A 19657-nucleotide genomic window follows, 5' to 3' on the forward strand; every position below is an offset into this window, starting at 1 on the left:
CAGCAGCGCAAGTGCTGTCCGCAAGACAGCAGTCGCGAGACTGCTGTCCGCAAGACAGCAGTCGCGAGACTGCTGTCCCGGGACTTGCCACGGACGGCAGCAACGTCCCGTGCAACAGACAGTCTGCTGTGGACAGGACAGACGCGGGCTAACCGTGGCGAGTCCAAATTCGTTTTAATTTGGATTTAGCAGGACAAATTTTATGTTTTACAATTTTTACGGGTATTTTGATAAAATTTCGGCTCATATACCGTTTAATTATTAAAAAAAATTTAATTAAAATTAGTCAGTATATTTTGTATTTTACTCTAACAATAATATAGTTAATTATTTTGTTATATGCAAATTGTTCTAAAAGTTTGATCTTTATTTGATTTTTCTTTATCAGTAAAAAATCAATTTAATTTTAATTTATAAAAAAGTATACGAAAACTAATGGTCTATAGCCTCTAAAATACAAGAACCGCTTCTGCCTGCGGATAATGTCAATTTCATAACCTTGTCAGTTAGAGAAATTGGACGGAATGAGTAATTCAAAATATAAACAGGTAATGTTATACATAGCCATGATATTATTATTTTTTTGACAGAATGTCTGGAACTGCACAAACCACAAAATCCTATTTGTAAGTTTTTAAACCACGGTACCGTGTTTACAAAAAGGTTAAACCTCAATCTTTTTTGTATTTTACTCTAACAATAATATAGTTGCTAACTGTTTCGTTCTCTGTAAAATTGTCCTGAAAGTTTGATCTTTATTTATTTGATTTTTCTGGTTCAGTCAAAAATTAATTTTAATTTATAAAAATAGAATATAAAAGCGGCTTAGACCTCTAAAATACTGAAGCAGCCCCTACATATGCATAATGTTAATTTCATACCCTTATCCTTTAGGGTTTGAACGGGATGAGCAATTCAAAAAATAAACGGGTAATATCCTTTTCATAATCTTACCGTTAGAATGATTGGACGGAATGAGTAATTAAAAAAAATAAATAAACGGGTAATATGAATTGCATACTAGATATCCTAAAAAATATAAAATTCATAATATATACTAAATATATAATATAAAAATAATTTTTAATATAAACTAAAAAAATTAAATATTATAATTTTTTATATATATTATTATCTCCTCCGAGAAATCCCTTAAAAGAAATCTCTTAAAAAGGATTCCTGCTTTTTGCCTCATTACAGTGCTGTAGGCACCATAACGAGGTAAAACAAAATCTTTTTTTACCCATTACGGTGAATAAAGCACCGTAATGGGACTGTTTTTTAACTGGAGTTAAAAACCACCTCTTTGAAAGAAATAATTTTTAACTATACCTAAATTGGAAATTATTTTTTAATTTAACACCATTTAAAGGTTTAACCCTAGTCTTTAGATATTTCATTTTGGTGTTTTGGGATCTCCTAGATTGTGCTTCGTATAGATTTATGTTTTCTATTACTTTCTAGTTCATCAATGCAAGTCTTTTTCCTGTTTCATTGTGTCTGGGTAAATCAACAGTGTCTGTGTTTATTCATTGTGTTTGGGTTAACCATTGTTGAGGTTCTCATCAGTTTACATGAACCCCCATTGACCAAATCTATTGTGTTTGGGTGAACCATTATTGAGATTCTCATCAGTTTACATGGACCCTCATTGACCAAATCACCTTTTTTTCAGGCTCAACTAGATAGGTAGATCGACTAAAACTATTAGAATTATAATGTGAATAGATGTGTTTGGATCAATAGTATTTTACCTAAAGCTAATCAGTAATATATAAAGCACATTCATACAAGACCTATAACTAATCAGTAATATATACAAGCACATTTTAGATTGTTCTTTAGAGCTGCCTTTTTTCTGGTTCAATTTTTCCAGTCAATTTATAGTATGCCCTAGTGAGCACATAATATGTGGTACAAAATAGAAGAGATAGAAGGCCAAGAGCTTAATGAATCAATAAAAATGCCTCGGGATGCTTTTTATGACATCCAACAATTGAACAAAATCGAGTCTTTATTGAAGGGGAACAAAAAGCCTATTCTACTGCCTAGCACATCAAGAATACAGGATGCTCTTCAATGCTTCGTCCCAACAACTACCCTACAATTTGCAGATCTCACTTATATGATTACAATGAAGCCTTAAAAGGTAATAAATAACCCCCAAACTATTTTTATGGATTTTTGGTAAATGTTCTAAAAGTTCTACCAGGAAATCAGTAATCCATTCCCATTCCAGGAGGCATTGCTGGACCATCCTTCTCATCCTTCGGCAATTCACACACCACAGCTTCAGTCGTTGTCATCAAGGATGTCACGCTGCGAACCAACAGACAACATTTTAATTTAATGCAACTTTTAAATAAACTGGAGAAAGAAACCAAACCACAACATAATACAAGTTTCTAAGCTTACCTAGCAGCATCAACCAAAGCAGTTCGGATTACTTTCAATGGATCTATGATCCCTGATTTAACCATATCCACGTACTCACCTGGTAATACAACAACACCAATTTACAACTGATACAGAATCCTCAATTACACTGAGATAATCCATTCCCAAAAAGTTAGATTGTCACTAACCTTTGGCAGCATCATAGCCAAGTTCATAATCATCCTGCTCCAATAGCTTACCGACAACAACAGCTCCCTCTACTCCCGCATTACTAGCGATTGTGTATACTGGAGTCTGCAATTGAAGTTCAAATAATGAATAAGCAGACAATACTTACATGTATAGTCATCACACATTTTTGAAGATTCAACTCAGGACGTAGATATCTCAGCTTGCAACCTTATTTGAGTTAACATGGTAAATCGACAAACCTTTAGGGCATTCTGAATGATTTGGACACCGATCTTCTGGTCAAAGTTAGCAGTCTGCAATTTATCCAACTCTTTTGATGCATAAAGGAGAGCAACACCACCGCCTGTAAAAGAAGAGTGCACATAAGAGAATGGCCTACTGATTTTCATTTCCATTATCTATGAAGAGAAAGTTAGAACTTAAGTTACCAGGTACAATGCCCTCTTCGACAGCTGCTTTTGTGGCATTTAAAGCATCTGTAACCCTATCTTTCTTCTCACCAACTTCAGTTTCACTAGCTCCTCCAATCTGTAACAACCAAATTTTTACAATTTAGTACACACAAATGCAGTAGTCTATACTCTATAAGATTGTATCGGCATGGGATAGTGTAGGCAAAGGCAAACCTTGAGAACAGCAACACCCCCAGAAAGCTTTGCTAGCCTTTCTTGCAACTTCTCTTTGTCATAATCAGAAGTACTCAACTCTATTGCAGACCTTATCTGCAGTCATAACAAAACGCATAGGCCATGTTTTACATTGAATGAAAAAAAAATGTCTAAAGCATGTTTCAACAAAGACACAACAGAAACCTGTTCACATCTTTCTTCAAGGGCCTTCTTGTCACCAGCACCATCAAGAACAACAGTGTCGTCCTTTGAGACCGTAACCTATACAACGTAAACAGGTACCAAGATTAGTAGCTTGGTATCAGTAAGTTTGCAACATAATCCAGTGTCGTCTTTTTACCTTTTTGCAACTGCCAAGCATATTTAAATCCACCTTTTCAAGATTGAGGCCAAGTTCTTCAGTTATGACCTGCATGGCAGAAGTAAGAGATCTCAGCACCGTACCAAGCAATGCAAATAAAATTACAATAGATATACACCCAGAAGTAACTCACCTCACCGCCAGTGAGAACTGCAAGATCCTGGAGTCCAGATTTTCTGTTTTCTCCGAAACCAGGAGCTTTTATGGCACATACCTGAACCAAAACATAATTGCAGTATTATACAAGTATGAACTCTAACTAACAATCTTCAACCAATTCGAAAAACAGGAAATTCATTTTGTGCATTATGTCTTGTAATATCTAACCTTAATTCCAGCACGAAGCTTGTTGAGAATAAGTGTGGCCAGTGCATCACTATCCACATCTTCAGCAATTATCAACAATGGTCTTTGTTTCTGAATAATGATGATATAAAATAGTCAAGAACACATACTCGAAGGTGAAAACACCTTGCCTTATAGGGTGTAGCACTCGTAACAACAAAATTCAACACTCACCTTCAAAGCCAATTCTAATACTTTCACCATAGCATGTATACTTGAGATTTTTTTCTCATGGATCAGAATGAGAGGATCATCTAGTTCCTGTGAGCAGACAAGCATATATATATCAGGAAAAGAGTATTTCAAAAATAAAAGAAACAACAACTAATTGTATTTCTCAATCGTGCATACAATGTAAAAGTAAACGCGTTTGATCTAGATGAAGTAGAGGCTTACACATTTCTGGTTCTTTTGGTTGGTGACGAAATAAGGGGATATATAACCCCTGTCCAATTTCATTCCCTCGACAACTTCCAACTCATTATATAATGTCTTTCCATCCTGCATCATATGAAGTACAAGTAAGACATACACATCTTGTAAGCGCAATAGGTATTAGTCAGATACCAACTAAAAAGAAAATGGTTCGCGTTTGGCATTAGAAGGATGATAATTTCATAACATCATGAACCACCAAGGTTAAGTAAAGAGATTCCTTGAAATTGGGCAAACAGGTTACTACTTAAGGTCATTTAACATGATGAATCAACATGGACTAACTTACTTGGATTGTGATAACACCCTCTTTCCCAACCTTCTCCATTGCCTTTGCAATTAGCTCGCCAATTTCTCTCTCTCCATTTGCAGATATGGTTCCAACTTGAGCTATTTCTTCTGATGTGCTGATCATTTTCGCTCTGCTTTTCAAATTGGTAACAACAGAATCAACAGCCATGCTGATCCCACGTCTTAGGTCCATTGCATTCATCCCTGCTGCAACTGACTTGCATCCTTCTGCGAATATAGCTCGTGTAAGAACTGTGGCACAAGTGGTCCCTGCAAAAACAGAAAACATCATATCACTTGTTAGGATAAAGTGATTGCAGCCAAGTATCTCATTGCTAAGTGAATAAGGAGTTGTAAACATGTTGACAAGCGCTAGATCTACCAACATTTGGAGACAATTCCATAATGGAAGTAATATTTGTCAAGCTATCAAAATGATAATCCTATAATTAAGAAGAAGAGAATAAGTTACCATCGCCAGCAGCATCATTGGTTGCATTTGCGACCTGCTTCACTAGGCTGGCACCAACATTCTTGACTTTATCTTTAAATTCAATGCTTTTTGCAACGGTCACGCCATCCTTTGTAACTTTGGGGGCACCAAAGCTTTGTTCAATAACCACATTGCGCCCCTACAAATAATAAATCACCATATTTGGAATCAACATCAAGCCTCCAGGAAAAGGCTAACTTATAACAAAATATAATAGTTCATTATGTCAACTAAATGAACGAGCACACCACCAATCACACTCAATGCTAATGAATGATAAACACAATAACCTAGCCATTACACAGATATCATCCAACATAGAAAACTGCCAATATTGTAAGGAAAGATAACATTTGCAAATTGATGGCATCCCACACTGCTAAATCATCAATTCTCTTCCCAATTTATTTGACAAAATTATCTATTACTTAAAGTAAATCTGCCCGATGAAACGCAAAGCTTAGATCGTAAACCTTGGGACCCATGGTGACTTTCACAGCATCAGCCAGCTCTTCAACACCCTGAAGCATTAAAGCACGGGCTTCAACGCCAAATCTGATATCTTTGGCAGCATAGTTTCTGCTCCAACTGAGTCTATTTCCAACCTATAACAAATGCAAACGAAAACTTTTAAGAAACGAGCAATATACCAGAGAATAAATTACTAGGCGTAACAAAATAAAACCTGCTGCGTGCTGCTCCTTGCGATCCTGTGAATCAAAAGAACATTTTAATACACCGCATTAGGAAACACAAAATTGAACCTCATTCTAGTTGCTGGAAATTGAGATTGAATAAAAAGAAAAACTAAATATATATTTTCTTTGCAGTTTTATGTTCAAAAAAATTCTCAGGAAAAACAAACAAACAGTTGACAGGCAAGTAAACATACCGAGCTTTAGAAGCGAGGCTGGAGGCCAAACGATACATGATGAAGAAATTGTAGAAGGAAAAAAAAAAGTAGACTTTGAAGAAGAGAAAAACGCAAAAGCTTGAAGAAAATGGAGAGTGCAGGAGGAGGACTGGGAGAAGAGTTGAAAGAATGTATTTTTCTAAACAACCAGGAAGGCTCTAGAAAGCAGCTCCCGCAGCTTCTAGTGCTAGGGTTTAGGGTTTTATGTCTTTACTAGTTGCAGCCCCACATACATATTAAAATAATAATAAAAATTAATGAAAAATGCTAATCTCTACAACCAAAAAAACAGTAAAGAATAAAACTAACCTAATATTTATTAGAAGGGATATAGGAGGTGTGATAGGGATAAAAAAACACGAGATAAGTTATCCCGTATTTGTTTGAAAGATAGAAGCGTGAGACAGATGAAGGATAAGTTTCTTATCCCTCAAATCCTATACCCAAGAGGGGGTGGTATAAAGAGGTGGGATAAGCTCATGCGATTTTAATAGGATGGAAAAATACATCTTATCCCTCAAATTAATGTTATGTAGTTTAAATAAGGTTAAAATAGTAAAATGTATTGGTTTATCCCTATCCCTATCCCACATACCAAACATTGGATAATAATTCTCGACTATCGTATTTTTATCCTTATCCCAACCATTTATCATTATCTCTATCTCAACCTTTATCATTATCCATATCCCAATAGAATATCAAACGCCCCGTAAGATCTTTCTTGTCTTTTCGAATTGAATACGAGTAGATAAAAAGTTTTACGAAAAAAGTACAACCAAAAAACAATAAAAAATAAAATTTTTGTACGGGCTAAATCTAATATAAAACCTTTCTTGCCTTTTCGGATTGAATACGAGTAGATAAAAAGTTTTACGAAAAAAAGTACAACCAAAAAATAGTAAAAAATAAAACTTTAGTACGGGCTAAATCTAATATAAGATCTTTCTTGCCTTTTCGAATTGAATACGAGTAGATAAAAAGATTTACGAAAAAACTTCCAAAAGCATAAGAAGAGATTTCTAATCAAACGTTGTGAAGCTTAAAATGACGAAAAAACTAATGGAGTGTTCGTTTATTTAAATTTATACTATGGAATAGGAATGGAAATGAGAATGAATTATTCCATTTATTACTATAGCTAGGGAATGAGACTCTCATTCCCCAACCATGAGAACCATTAATTCCCACTCTTCCACACCTCAATCAACTTTCATTCCCGTTGTTATGGAATTGAAACCTTACCAAATTGAAATTGAATTGAATTGAAGTTGGAATTGAAATTGAAAACTTACCAAATTGGGAATTGAAGTTGCAAAGCTTAAGGAAAGACTAAGAATTGAAAACTAGAAATTGAAATTAACATAGGTTTTATATTGAGTTGTCTCAAGTTTTTGTGTGTTGATTTGATTATTCCTTATTGTCGTTGTTTATTCTTCAATTTATAGTTGCTTTTATGTAACTATTTTCCAGTTTCTCTAAGGATGCTCCAATGTTACATTAACTTCAATTGCTCTCATTCCAACCACTTTCTTCAACTGGTCGCATAACTTCCACGTTCAAATTAACTGAACAGTAACTTCCACATGTACTCACTCTACTTAACTAAACTAGCTTTATACTCGTGCATTGCGCGAGGTTTTTTTAGTTATTTAAGTGTATATTTTATTTGCATTATGCATTTATTTATATCTTTTTAATTAATGCAATACTCTATATATTTTTTTTGGTAGGAAAAGGAAAAGAAAAGAAAAAACACAAACCAAAAAACCTAGCCTGGGATTAGCCTAGGGAAGCTAACCCCTACCCCCATCTTCAAAAAGAAGAGAAGAAAGATAATCAAGAGGATAAGTCAAGGTCGTGGAGCCCAACGTCCCTTCATGACCAGTCGCCGCCAAACGGTCCGCTACCCCGTTCTGTTCCCTGAAGATATGGCTGAATTTTATGAAATCAAAGGAAGAGCAAAACCTTCTAATACCTTTGATTAGATTTTGGCTATTTAAACAAATATCATTATTATGGGAAACTATTTTGATAGCCTCAAGGTTGTCGGATTCAACAATCAACTTCTTTAAACCCAAACTTTTGGCAAGAACAAGGCCAGAAAAAAATCCCCCACAGCTCAGCCGAAAAGGAAGAGCCCAAACCCAAATTATGAGTAAAACCAGACAGCCAGTTACCCTCATCGTCTCTCAAAACACCTCCTGCAGCAATATTACCATCTTTAAGGCAAAAACCATCCGTGTTTAATTTCACCACCCCTTCCCTAGGCCTGCACCAACCAAGGAGGTGAACAGTCTTCTTCTGGGTCGTCCTAGCAAGAGAATCTCCTTTGAAGCTATCATTAATATTGAATAATTTCTCCGAGAAGAACTCAACTAAATTAGGCATAGAAACAGTTTTCTTTCCAAAGATCTCTTCATTCCTCCATTTCCAAATCTGGTGACAGACAATAGCAAAGAGAATATCTCCATGCTCAAGGTTAGCCAACAACTTCCCTTTCACTCCATCAATAAACCAGTCATGATCAGAATGAGCCAATAAAGTAGGCAGCAGGTGATGAGGGAGATTTTCTTCCACACCTCTTTACTTTTAGAGCATTCCCTAAGAGCATGGCAAATAGTCTCAACATGCCCTCTGCATCTGCTGCAAGCACTTGAATCCACCAGATGCCGTCTATTTCTCTCCGAATTAGTGAGCAGCCTCTCCTTAACACCAAGCCACAGAAAGCTCCTAATGCGGTGAGGAATCTTCAAGGCCCAAATGGTTTTCCAAACTTCAGAGTGAGGGCCCGTCCCATTACGGATGAAAGCTTCAAAGGCAGACTTGCAGGTATAAGTCCCATTGTTTGTCAGAGCCCAACAATGACTATCCCTATCCTCCTCCTTGTTACTAATCTTTACCCCTCTAATCCTCAGGAGAGTCTCCAAACTAAGAAAGGAATCAAATTTAGACCAGATCCAATCCCCCTCTAAATCCACCACATCGGCGATCCTCCAATTGCGGATATTACTAGGCGGCGGGGAGCTACACACCTCTATTAAAGATTTATCTCCAATCCAGATGTCATTCCAGAAGCTGATGGACTTACCATTTCCCACCTCCCAACCTATCCCAGAGCAAAACTCTGAAAACACAGTACTGAGGCCTTTCCAAAGAAAAGAACAATTGGCAACTCTCTCCTTAGGGCCCCCAAAAATCTTATCTTTTTTATATTTCCCACAAAGAAGACGAACCCAAAGAAAAGAGGGGAGTTGCCACATTCTCCACAAAAGTTTCATTAATAAAACTTTGTTATTGTCCTTGGCTTATCTTATCCCCAGGCCTCCCATGCTTTTAGGCTGGCAAACCTCTCTCCAAGGAACAAGGTGGATCTTTTTCCCCTCCGCAGAGTCTCCCCAAAGGAAACGCCGATTGATTTTATCAAGATCATTAAGGACAGGCTCAGGCAATCTACAAGCTTGCATAATATGATTAGGGACCGCACAATTGACAGACTGAATTAAAGTAAGACGGTCCGCAAGAGAAAGAGTTTTAGCTTTCCAACTTGCACACTTGCCATTAGTTTTGTCCAGAGTCTCTTTAAAAGATGCTTTGGAGACTCTTTCACTATGGAGGGGAATCCCCAGATACTTACCCAAGGAATTAGTCAAAGGAATACCAAATAAGTCACTGAGCCTTTTGCAGACACCCTTACTCATGTTATTGGAGCACAGCATCCGGGATTTTTGGATATTGATCTTCTGTCTAGAAGCGGCGCAGAAATAGTTAAGGATATCCATAACCACACCCATTTGCTCCTCATTTCCTTCCACAAAGATCATGACATCATCTGCAAAGAACAAATGGGTAATCGAATGACAGAATTTATTGATGGAAACATGATGGAAATTCCCATTACCCACGGCCTCTTGGATAAGGTGAGACAATCTTTCTATAGCAATAACAAATAAAAAAGGGCTCATAGGGCCCCCTTGACAGATCCCTCTGGAAGGAGTAAACTCCTCCGACATATCTCCATTGATTAAAACCTGAAAAATAGGAGAAGAAATGCAGACCTCGATCAATCTCCTCCAACTATCCGGGATACCAGCTCTCTTCAGACTATCCAGAAGAAAACTTCAGTTTAAGCGGTCATAAGCTTTCTCCAGGTCCAGCTTCAGAGCCACAATACCTTTCCTACCCTTTTTAATTTTCATGGAATGGACCATCTCCTGGGCAATAACAATGTTATCCATCATGTGTCTGCCCGGAACAAAGCTACCCTGATTCTGGCTAATAATCTCAGGAAGAATACACCGGAGTCTATTAGCCACCATTTTTGTAATCGCTTTGTACAACACATTACAAAGACTAATAGGTCTCATTTGTAAAAAGGATGATGGTTTCTCAACTTTTGGGATCAAGACCAGAAGAGTTTTATTCACAAGCTTAATATCGTTGGATCCACTAAAAACTCCTCTGAAAAAACTGTAAATGCCTTCCTTTACAGTATCCCAATGCTTGTGATAAAAACTGGCCGGAATACCGTCAATCCCAGGAGCTTTGGTAGCTCCAATACTCAAGAAGGCCAGATCAATCTCTTTCTGGTCAATAGGATGGAAAGCTTCCCGAATAGTTTCCTCTCCCAACCTAGGAAACGAAGTCCTAGAAAGGGCTTTATCCAGATCCACATCCTCCTCTTGAAATAAGTCTTTATAAAAATTAAGGGCCAAGCGACGGATGTCCTCATCCTCATAGACCCAATCTCCATTTGAATCTTTGATAGCATCGATCTGATTCCTCTATCTTCTAATAATAGTAGAAAGGTGGAAAACCCTGGTATTGCGGTCACCATCTTTGATCCATGCCTTTCTAGATTTCTGAAACCAAAGTAGCTCTTCCTGCCTCAGCGCAGCTTCCAATTCGTTCTGGAGAGATCTAAGAAGACCATTCAGACTATGATCAAAACTGACCTCCAACTTGCGATGAATACCTTCGATTCTGCTTAAAAGCTTATTCTTTCTTCTAATAATGTGGCCAAAGATGTTTTTATTCCATCCAACCACATTCATTCTAAACCCTTCAGCCGCAAGGAGAACATTGGAGTGGGGCTGCCAATTGTCCTGAACAAAGTTTTTAAACTCAGGGTGAGAATCCCAGGCCACCTGGTATCTAAAAGGTCTGTCCCCTTTAGGTCTATGACTCTTAACTAATTTAACTAAAATAGGACAGTGATCAGAATGACGGAAAGGGAGATTCAACACATTCACTTCGGGAAATCTATAAATAGCCATAATATTCGCATAAACTTTGTCCAAACGAACAAAAACACTGTTACGTTTCCAAGTGAATCTATGACCAGCAGCACCCAGATCAGAAAGCCCACACAAATCCATATTCTGCTTATGGTTGAGACACCGGTTCACATAGTGGTTCCCACCCCCTCTTTGATCGCTCATCTGGCCAATATCATTAAAATCCCCCGCCACAAACCAGGCGTCAAAAATGCTCGTACTCATAGTATACAGGATTTTCCATAACCTTTTACGATTGGCCATGATAGGATCAACATAAATAAAGGTGATAAAGAAGGGTTTATTACCAGGAAAACTAACCTTACTATGAATAAATTGATTATCCATCCTGACAATGTCAATCTGAACACAATCTAGCTTCCAGAAGAGCCAAATCCCCCCAGCCCGGCCAGTAGCCTCCGATCTGACACAATTCCAATTTCTAAACTTTCTAACCACCTCATCTGCTTTACTACCACTGATCTTGGTTTCCAGCAAAGCAAAACAAGAAGGATTAACTTGTTTAATTAAATCTTTAACATGGATACGGGTAGCCTTGCTAGCTGCACCTCTAACATTCCAAACAAAAAAGTCCATCAGAAAGGCAGACAACTGACCACAGGTCCAACACCCTAAACCAGGTATTTATTCGGGGCTCCTGAGAGCCTAGAAGAGGTACCAGCATGCCCCCTTTTATCCTAAACATCCAAAGAACTATGGTTAATTTTCGGATTACCTTTAGGTCTTTTCATAGTCGTTTTATTGACCCTCATAGCCTTTCCATTTGAATTATCAACATAGGTTTTCGGGTTACTAACCTCATTGTGCTTCTTTTTCCCAAATGGGGCATGACTCTGGGAGCTCTCCAAGGCAACAACTTTGGACTCAAACAGAGGGTTAACAGTCTCTACTTTATTGGTCTCTGGCTCAGCAGATTCTAGCTCTGGCATGCTTAGCTCCATATGTTCCTTTGAGTGGTCAGATTCCTGAGCCTCCTCAATAGACAGGACCCCAAATCTACTTCCTGAACCGATGACCGATTCACCACCAGAACCAACTTTCTTATTGGGGGGTCTTTCCTTGATCTCAGGGACAATCTGGAGAGAATTCATCTCCTTACTAATGTTAGGAGGACGATTCTGAACAACAGTTTCCCGAGTTCTTCGTCTAACTGACCTCTTCGGCAACATCCAAGGGCCAAAGTTCCTCCCTTCACCTTGAATGCCCTCTTCTCTCTCTTTATCAGCCACCATGACCTCTTCTACCAGCTTCTCTTTCTTTGGGCAACCTTCATAAGTGTGGCCAAACATACCACACTCATAGCAAATATTACGAATGCCTTCATATTCAATATAGTACACCATATTCTGAACACAGAATTTAGACAAAAGAGGCTTAGCAAGATCAATATCAATACAAACCCTGGCAAACTTGCCTCTTACTGCCCCAATGGTGGTTTTGTCCACATGGTGAACTTTCCCAACAAGACCACCAACTTTATTAAGAAAGCTTTCATTATAGTATTCAATAGGTAAACCTGGGAATCTTACCCAAGTAAGAATCCTATTAACTGAACAGTCATGAGGATTAAAATTAGGGACCCATGGCCTTAAGGCCAGAACATGATTAGATATAATATAAGGGCCACCATTGATAACAACATTAAAGTCCTCTGTCCTAATAAATTTGATAACGTAATAGTCATTCTCTAAGTCAGTAATGGTGACTTTCCCTTTTTTTGCCCACTGTGCTTGGATCCTCTGAGCGAAATAGTTAAAACTAATTCTTTTACCAAGCACAGTTACAATTAAAGCAAGCTTCCATTTAGACCTCAGGGCACGTTTATCCGCTGAGGATAGCCGAATCACAGGACAAAGTGGATCGTCATGTTCTCCATCCTCCTTATCAGAGTCCGAATAGTATTCCTTAAAATCATCCTCAATTATCACTTCATCTAACCCGGGTTCCTCCTCGACCACCCCCATCACAGTATCTCTCCAAGACATTTTCCTTACGCATTGCTCGTTAACATTTTTATTATCCGCATCCTCAAATGCCTTAGATCCCACATTCAATGTGGACCTAGCCTCCTTGTTCATCTCCAACCCCTCCATTCGAATCCCCCCATTGGCCAAGGCCAAATCTCCAAATATCCCAGCCCCCTGCACATTTTGCTCAACCCTTAGGTCATGCGCAGAACTCTCTGCCCGGGTACCCGACGTACCGCAAGCGGCGACTCCTTCTGTCGCAAGGGAGACGCCCCCTAAACCCCCTCCTATCGCAAACGACCCAATCCCTTGTTCCTTAGGCAAAGCGCCTCCTACGCCCGCCCTGCTCCCATCCCGTGGCTCACCCCCTCCCAGATCAGCATTTTTGGGAGCCGCATCACCCTCTCCACCTGACCTTCTCAAATCTGATCCCTTATCTCTCCTTCCTCTGCCCTCTATGGTAGCCGCCCCACCAGATCCGCCAATATCTTCCCCTTCCGATCCCGTCTCTGTCCCTCCTCCTCTCTCTAACTCCCCATTCAGCCTTTCAACCCCACCGTACCCCCTGCCCCCCTTCAGATCCGTGCCATCCGCCCAGAAACAGCCGCTCGGACCGTCGAACACCGTCTGCTCCTGTGACCGGTCGCGTTCCCGAATCCTATCTCGCACCTTCCCTTTTGTCATCGCTCTTTATTTCTGCTTTCTTTTCAATGCAATACTCTATATAATAAATAATAAATTATATTTTTAAGTTAAAAAGAAAATAATATTATTAAATATATATATGAATAGTTCACTCAATATTTTGAAATTTATTTTCAATAAAAAAATCTACACTTTGAATATATCTTATCGTTTTGTTTTCTTTTATCACAAATTAGAATTTTCAATCTTTTTTCACATATATTTTATTATGATTGAAAAGTGGATGTTAAAGATATAATCCAAAAAAATTCCTTTAAAAAAAGATATAATCCAAATTTTAGCTTTTATTTACTATCATGGCAAAACAAACAATTAAAGAATTTGATATTCGAATGGATGAATATATTTATGTATCACTTGTAATCTTTTTACTTCAGGTACATGTTTTCTTAATTGAATTACTAATTAAATGTCATTACATAAATCAAAAGTTTGATGTATATTATGAATTAGCATAATAGGTATTTAAAGCTATGATTAGGTAATCATATATATGATTTTATGCTATTCAAAATCTTAGAATATAGACAATAATGTGACCATGTGATTCATTTTCAACTTTGAAAAATAGTAACCAATTGCATTTATTTTAGTTCCCGAACACTTTTAATGAGGTAAAAAGTCTATTATGGAGTTTAAACCACTCCAACCTTTTGTGTGTGTGCTTAGAACATTTAAATATTAATAGACATGTATTTTCCTAAATAACCTCTTTACATAATATGCACCCAACACTTGTAAATTGGTTTTCGGGTTGAGATTATTTGAAATCCCGTTATTTTGAAATTTCGTCATTAACAATTCAATACCCAAATTTTTTTTGTCGTTTTCTTTATAAATGTTTTAAAACAATGTTGTTGGTAGGGGTAAACATAAAAAACCGAAAAACCGAGAAACCAAACCATAACCAAACCGAAAAATAGGTTAACCGAAACCGATGGACTAGTGTATGGTGGATGCCTAGTTTGTTGCTGGAGATTTTAATGATATTGCTATTATGAGTGATCAAAGAGGGGGAGGGAGTCACTATATTAATCGTTGTCTAAATCATAAGCAGAATATGGATTTGTGTGGACTGTCGGATCTTGGTGCTGCTGGGCATAAGTTTACTTGGAAACGAAATAGTACCTTTGTTCGGTTGGACAAAGTTTATGCTAATATTGTTGCTCAGAGTAGGTTTCCTGAGGAAGTTGTGTTGAATCTCCCCTTCCGTCATTCTGACTATTATCCTATCTTAGTCAGGTTGGTGAGAGCTCCGCGTCCTAGAGGGGAAAGGCCTTTTAGATATCTGGTGGCTTGGGAATCTCATCTTGAGTTTAAGAATTTTGTTCATGATAATTGGAAACCCCATTCTAATGTTTTAATGGCTGCGGAGGGTTTTAGAAGTAATGTGGTGGGCTGGAATAGAAATGTTTTTGGCTATATTATCAGAAGGAAACAGAAAATTCTGAGTAGGATTGAAGGCATCCAACGTATCTTGGAGATCAGGTTTGACCATAGATTGAGTTGTCTTCTAAGATCCCTCCAAAATGAATTGGAAGCAGTTCTTAGACAAGAGGAGTACTTGAGAAGGACTAAAGATATGTTCCTAGTGTACGGAGAAGGGGATCTGAAAATAAAAGGATTTTTAGATGCCATTCATCTCACAGATGAGAACGATTTTAGATCCCAATCAGGATACCTGTTTATCTTGAATGGGGGTGCGGTCAGTTGGAAGAGTTCCAAGCAGGGAAGCGTGGCTTTCTCTACGACCGAGTCAGAGTACATCGCTGCTGAGGAGGCAGCAAAGGAAGCAGTTTGGATTAAGAAGTTCATTACCGAACTTGGTGTGGTGCCTGACATTGTAAATCCCATTACTCTGTACCGTGATAACAATGGAGCCATTGCACAAGCAAAGGAACCACGGTCTCATAATGCATCCAAGTATTACCTTAAGCGTACCACCTTGTAAGAGAGATTGTTGCAAGAGGAGATGTGAGAATAGAAAGAGTACCTACAGAGGACAACGTTGCAGATCCGTTGACAAAGCCCTTAACCCAGAAAGTACATGATCGTCATTTAAGTTCTACTGGGATAAGTTGTAGAAACAATTGGCTTTAGTCCAAGTGGGAGTATGTTGGGGTTTAGTGTCCTATAGACAATTGTTCTAGGATATAAACCTAATGTAAATGAATTGTTCTTTATGTCATTTGTTTTAATAAGATATGGTTTCATAATTGTATAAAGGCAACCTCTTTTAAAGAACTAAATAAGTCTAATAAAAGGAAATCCCTAAGTTTATTTAAAGTGATTATAAAGTGTTCATACAAGCATGAAGTGAGACGAAACATTATAATAAACTAATAAACTTAAAGCCACCCCAAGTCAAGTGATATGTTTTGAATAGGGATTGACATAACATTGTTGAGACTTGCATGTAACAATGTTTTCTGTCGAGACAGAGAGCTGATCTCACAAGCTTCAGATATGCAGATATCTGGACAGTTACATGGATCCAATGAAAGGGGTTCATTAGGATTGAGGACCCGACTTGAGATAACAGGATGGGTAGATTTATCCTTGTCACCTGTTTATCTCATTGGTATTAATAGGTATAAGTAATCCTGAGACTCAAAGGAATGTTAATTAGTGATTCTGGATTATAAAATGTGATGCTTTGATCCTGTTGTAACACGGTCCATAACAGGGATGACTCTGGGGTGTGTACGACAGACGTTGGATATCACATGAAGTAATTGCAGGATAGTTATACATTGGATTGAGCATTTGTCACTCCTGATAAATGGGAGATACGTCCAAGGATCGCTTGTGGAAGACTTAACTCTAAATCCTTGCAAGGTGATAGCTTAAGACTTGAAATGCAGATTTCACTTAACCTATCTAATTAGAGTTAACTCGGCATGTACAAGTAAAACGAACGTCTCACTATATATGACTTGACATTATCCATAGTCATAAGATTCTATTCAAGGATGTAGTTGATGAAGGATCGAATTATACTGTAACTAATATGGAAAGGACAACGACAGAATCAACCTGTCTTCTTATAGCTATGGGGGAATGTTTCGGATCTGCCAATCATAGTTCGCGTACTCATTCCGTTATACAAAGTTTAAATATAATTCTGAGAAATTAATTTAATGGTTGTATACGGCTAGAAGCAATAAGAACCTAATGGGTCACACATAAGAATTGGAACCCAAAAGAGAAACAGATGTTAATTAATTGACGGAAGCTCAACTAAGTCCACTAAGGCCCAGTAACAAGGGGGGCGATTTATGTGTTATAACACATAAAGGAATTAATTTATTTTTAAATAATTATAATTAGATTACGATTATAAATTAAATTAATTATAGGATAAATAAGTTAGGAGGTTTAATGAGATTAAATTGCTTCTAATTATTATCCTATTAATAAGTTATTATTATCTTTATATTTAGATATAATTATAGATAATAACAATAAGAGTTTTATTCCGAATTAAATTCTTATTCAGTAACCTAATTCTATCTGACTAGGGTTTAGATGGAAGAGGCTATATAAACCCCTCCTAATGGTAAATTTCGGCCAACACAAGCAACCCCGGGAGAGAGAAAAATCGACCCCTACCGTAGTGGATCAATTCTTCACCGCTTGCTTCCGATCAATTGATTTTTCATCTCTTTCTTTTATTCCTTGATCTTGTGTTGATTAATTAGAGGCAATCTACTTTGATTACTATTATACGGTTGAATTCTAACTTCGTTTGAATTGTGTTTTGTCTTGTGCTCGTGAACTCGGAGTAAGAGTTGAGGGCACTTCGATTGCAACAGTAGATAGTTCATCAAAAGGTATTTCCTTCTATCTCTCTTTATATGAAATAACGATTAACGGATCTTGGTTAAAGGAAATAGGTCAAAAAATTTATATTTCCGCTGCCAAACGTTTGCCTATTTTCCTTCATAAAGCTTCTGGGATTGATGGGCTTCCGGCCGGTTTTTATCATAAACACTGGGAAACTGTGAAGGAAGGTATTGACAGTTTTGTCAATGGGGTTTTTAATGGGTCTGAGGATATTATGATTGTAAATAAAACTCTTATGGTCCTAATTCCTAAAGTGGAGAAACCTTCCTCTTTCTTACAAATGAGACCTATTAGTCTGTGTAATGTGCTTTATAAGGTGGTTACCAAAATCGTGGCTAATAGGCTTCGGTGTATCCTTCTTGATATTATTAGCCAGAATCAAGGCAGTTTTGTCCCGGGAAGACAGATGATGGATAATATTGTTATCGCTCAGGAGATGGTTCATTCGATGAAGGTAAAAAAGGGAAAGCGTGGTATTGTGGCTCTTAAGCTGGATCTGGAGAAAGCTTATGATCGGATTAACTGGAGTTTCCTTTTTGATAGTCTAGAGAGAGCTAGGATTCCGGAGAATTGGAGGAAATTGATTGAGGTTTGTATTTCTTCTCATGTCTTCCAAGTTTTGATTAATGGAGATATATCTGAGGAATTTACTCCATCCCGGGGTATCCGGCAAGGGGACCCTATGAGCCCGTTCTTATTTGTTATTACTATGGAGAGGTTAACTCATCTTATCCAAGATGCTGTTAACACTAGGATTTTTTGTCCGGTTTCTATTAATAAATTATGTCCCCCGGTCACTCATCTGTTCTTTGCTGATGATGTTATGATCTTTGTTGAGGGAAGTGAGGAGCAAATTGGTGTGATTATGGATATCCTCGGTAAATTTTGCTCTGCTTCAGGTCAAAAACTTAATGTCCATAAATCTAGAATGTTGTGCTCTAGAAATATGGACCAAAAAGTCTGTAAAAGGATGAGTGAGATTTCTGGTATTCCTCTTACCAAGGCTTTTGGTAACTATCTGGGGGTTCCTCTCCATAGTGATAGAGTTTCTAAAGCTTCTTTTAAAGAGATCTTCGATAGATATAATAGTAAATGTGCTAGTTGGAAAGCTAAGTCCCTTTCGCTTGCGGTCCGTCTAACCTTGGTCCAATCGGTGAACTGTGCGGTTCCTAATCACATTATGCAAGCTTGTAAATTGCCGGAGCCTGTTCTTAATGGTCTCGATAAAATCAATCGTCGTTTCCTGTGGGGGGACTCGGAAGAGGGGAAAAAGATCCATCTTGTTCCTTGGAAGGAGGTTTGCCAACCTAAGAATATGGGAGATTTGGGGACCAGACAAGCCAGGGACAACAATAAAGTGTTGTTAATGAAGCTTCTTTGGAGGATATGGCAATCCACGTCTGCTCTTTGGGTGCGGTTATTATGCGGGAAATATAGAAAGGATAGGATTTTTGGGGGACCAAAATAGAGGGTTCTTAATTGTTCTTTCTTATGGAAAGGGGCTAATGCTGTGTTTTCTGAGTTTTGCTCTGGGATTGGTTGGTCTGTGGGAAATGGCAGATCTATTAGTTTTTGGAATGACATCTGGCTTGGGAAGAAGCCTTTATTAGAGATTTGTACTTCTTTGCCGCCTCTAGAGATTCGTAATTGGAAAATTGCAGATGTTGTGGATTCAGAGGGTGATTGGGTTTGGTCAAGATTTGAGGCTTACCTTAGTCTAGAAACGCTCTTGAAAATTTAGGGAGTTAAAGTTAGTAGTAAGGAGGAAGATGGGGATAATCATTGT

The 19657-nt window shown here is 37.9% G+C and overlaps 1 protein-coding gene across 1 annotated transcript; it reads right to left on the bottom strand.

Moving 5' to 3' along the window:
• Positions 1 to 1933: 1933 nt before the first annotated feature.
• LOC136219426 (chaperonin CPN60-2, mitochondrial) lies at positions 1934 to 6238 on the bottom strand. The gene is made up of 17 exons (XM_066006824.1): positions 6036 to 6238; positions 5829 to 5853; positions 5617 to 5748; positions 5123 to 5282; positions 4649 to 4920; positions 4321 to 4425; positions 4099 to 4185; positions 3907 to 3996; positions 3713 to 3793; positions 3559 to 3627; positions 3402 to 3479; positions 3216 to 3311; positions 3018 to 3117; positions 2829 to 2932; positions 2586 to 2691; positions 2416 to 2494; positions 1934 to 2319 (listed from the first exon to the last, which is right to left on the bottom strand). Exons 1-17 carry the CDS (start codon positions 6071 to 6073, stop codon positions 2217 to 2219), a joined length of 1725 nt encoding a protein of 574 aa, XP_065862896.1. The 5' UTR covers positions 6074 to 6238; the 3' UTR covers positions 1934 to 2216.
• Positions 6239 to 19657: the final 13419 nt, after the last annotated feature.

Source organism: Euphorbia lathyris, chromosome 2 (genome assembly GCF_963576675.1).
Source record: "Euphorbia lathyris chromosome 2, ddEupLath1.1, whole genome shotgun sequence".
NCBI classification, from domain to species: domain Eukaryota; kingdom Viridiplantae; phylum Streptophyta; class Magnoliopsida; order Malpighiales; family Euphorbiaceae; genus Euphorbia; species Euphorbia lathyris.

Bases quoted from the DNA above. Each gene is read 5' to 3' on its own strand.
- LOC136219426 (XM_066006824.1), bottom strand. From the start codon at position 6,073: ATGTATCGTTTGGCCTCCAGCCTCGCTTCTAAAGCTCG. The intron at 5,749-5,828 runs GTTTTATTTTGT...CATTTGTTATAG, and splicing joins CAAGGAGCAGCACGCAGCAG to GTTGGAAATAGACTCAGTTG. The intron at 4,186-4,320 runs GTAAGCCTCTAC...GTCTGCTCACAG, and splicing joins ACCAAAAGAACCAGAAATGT to GAACTAGATGATCCTCTCAT.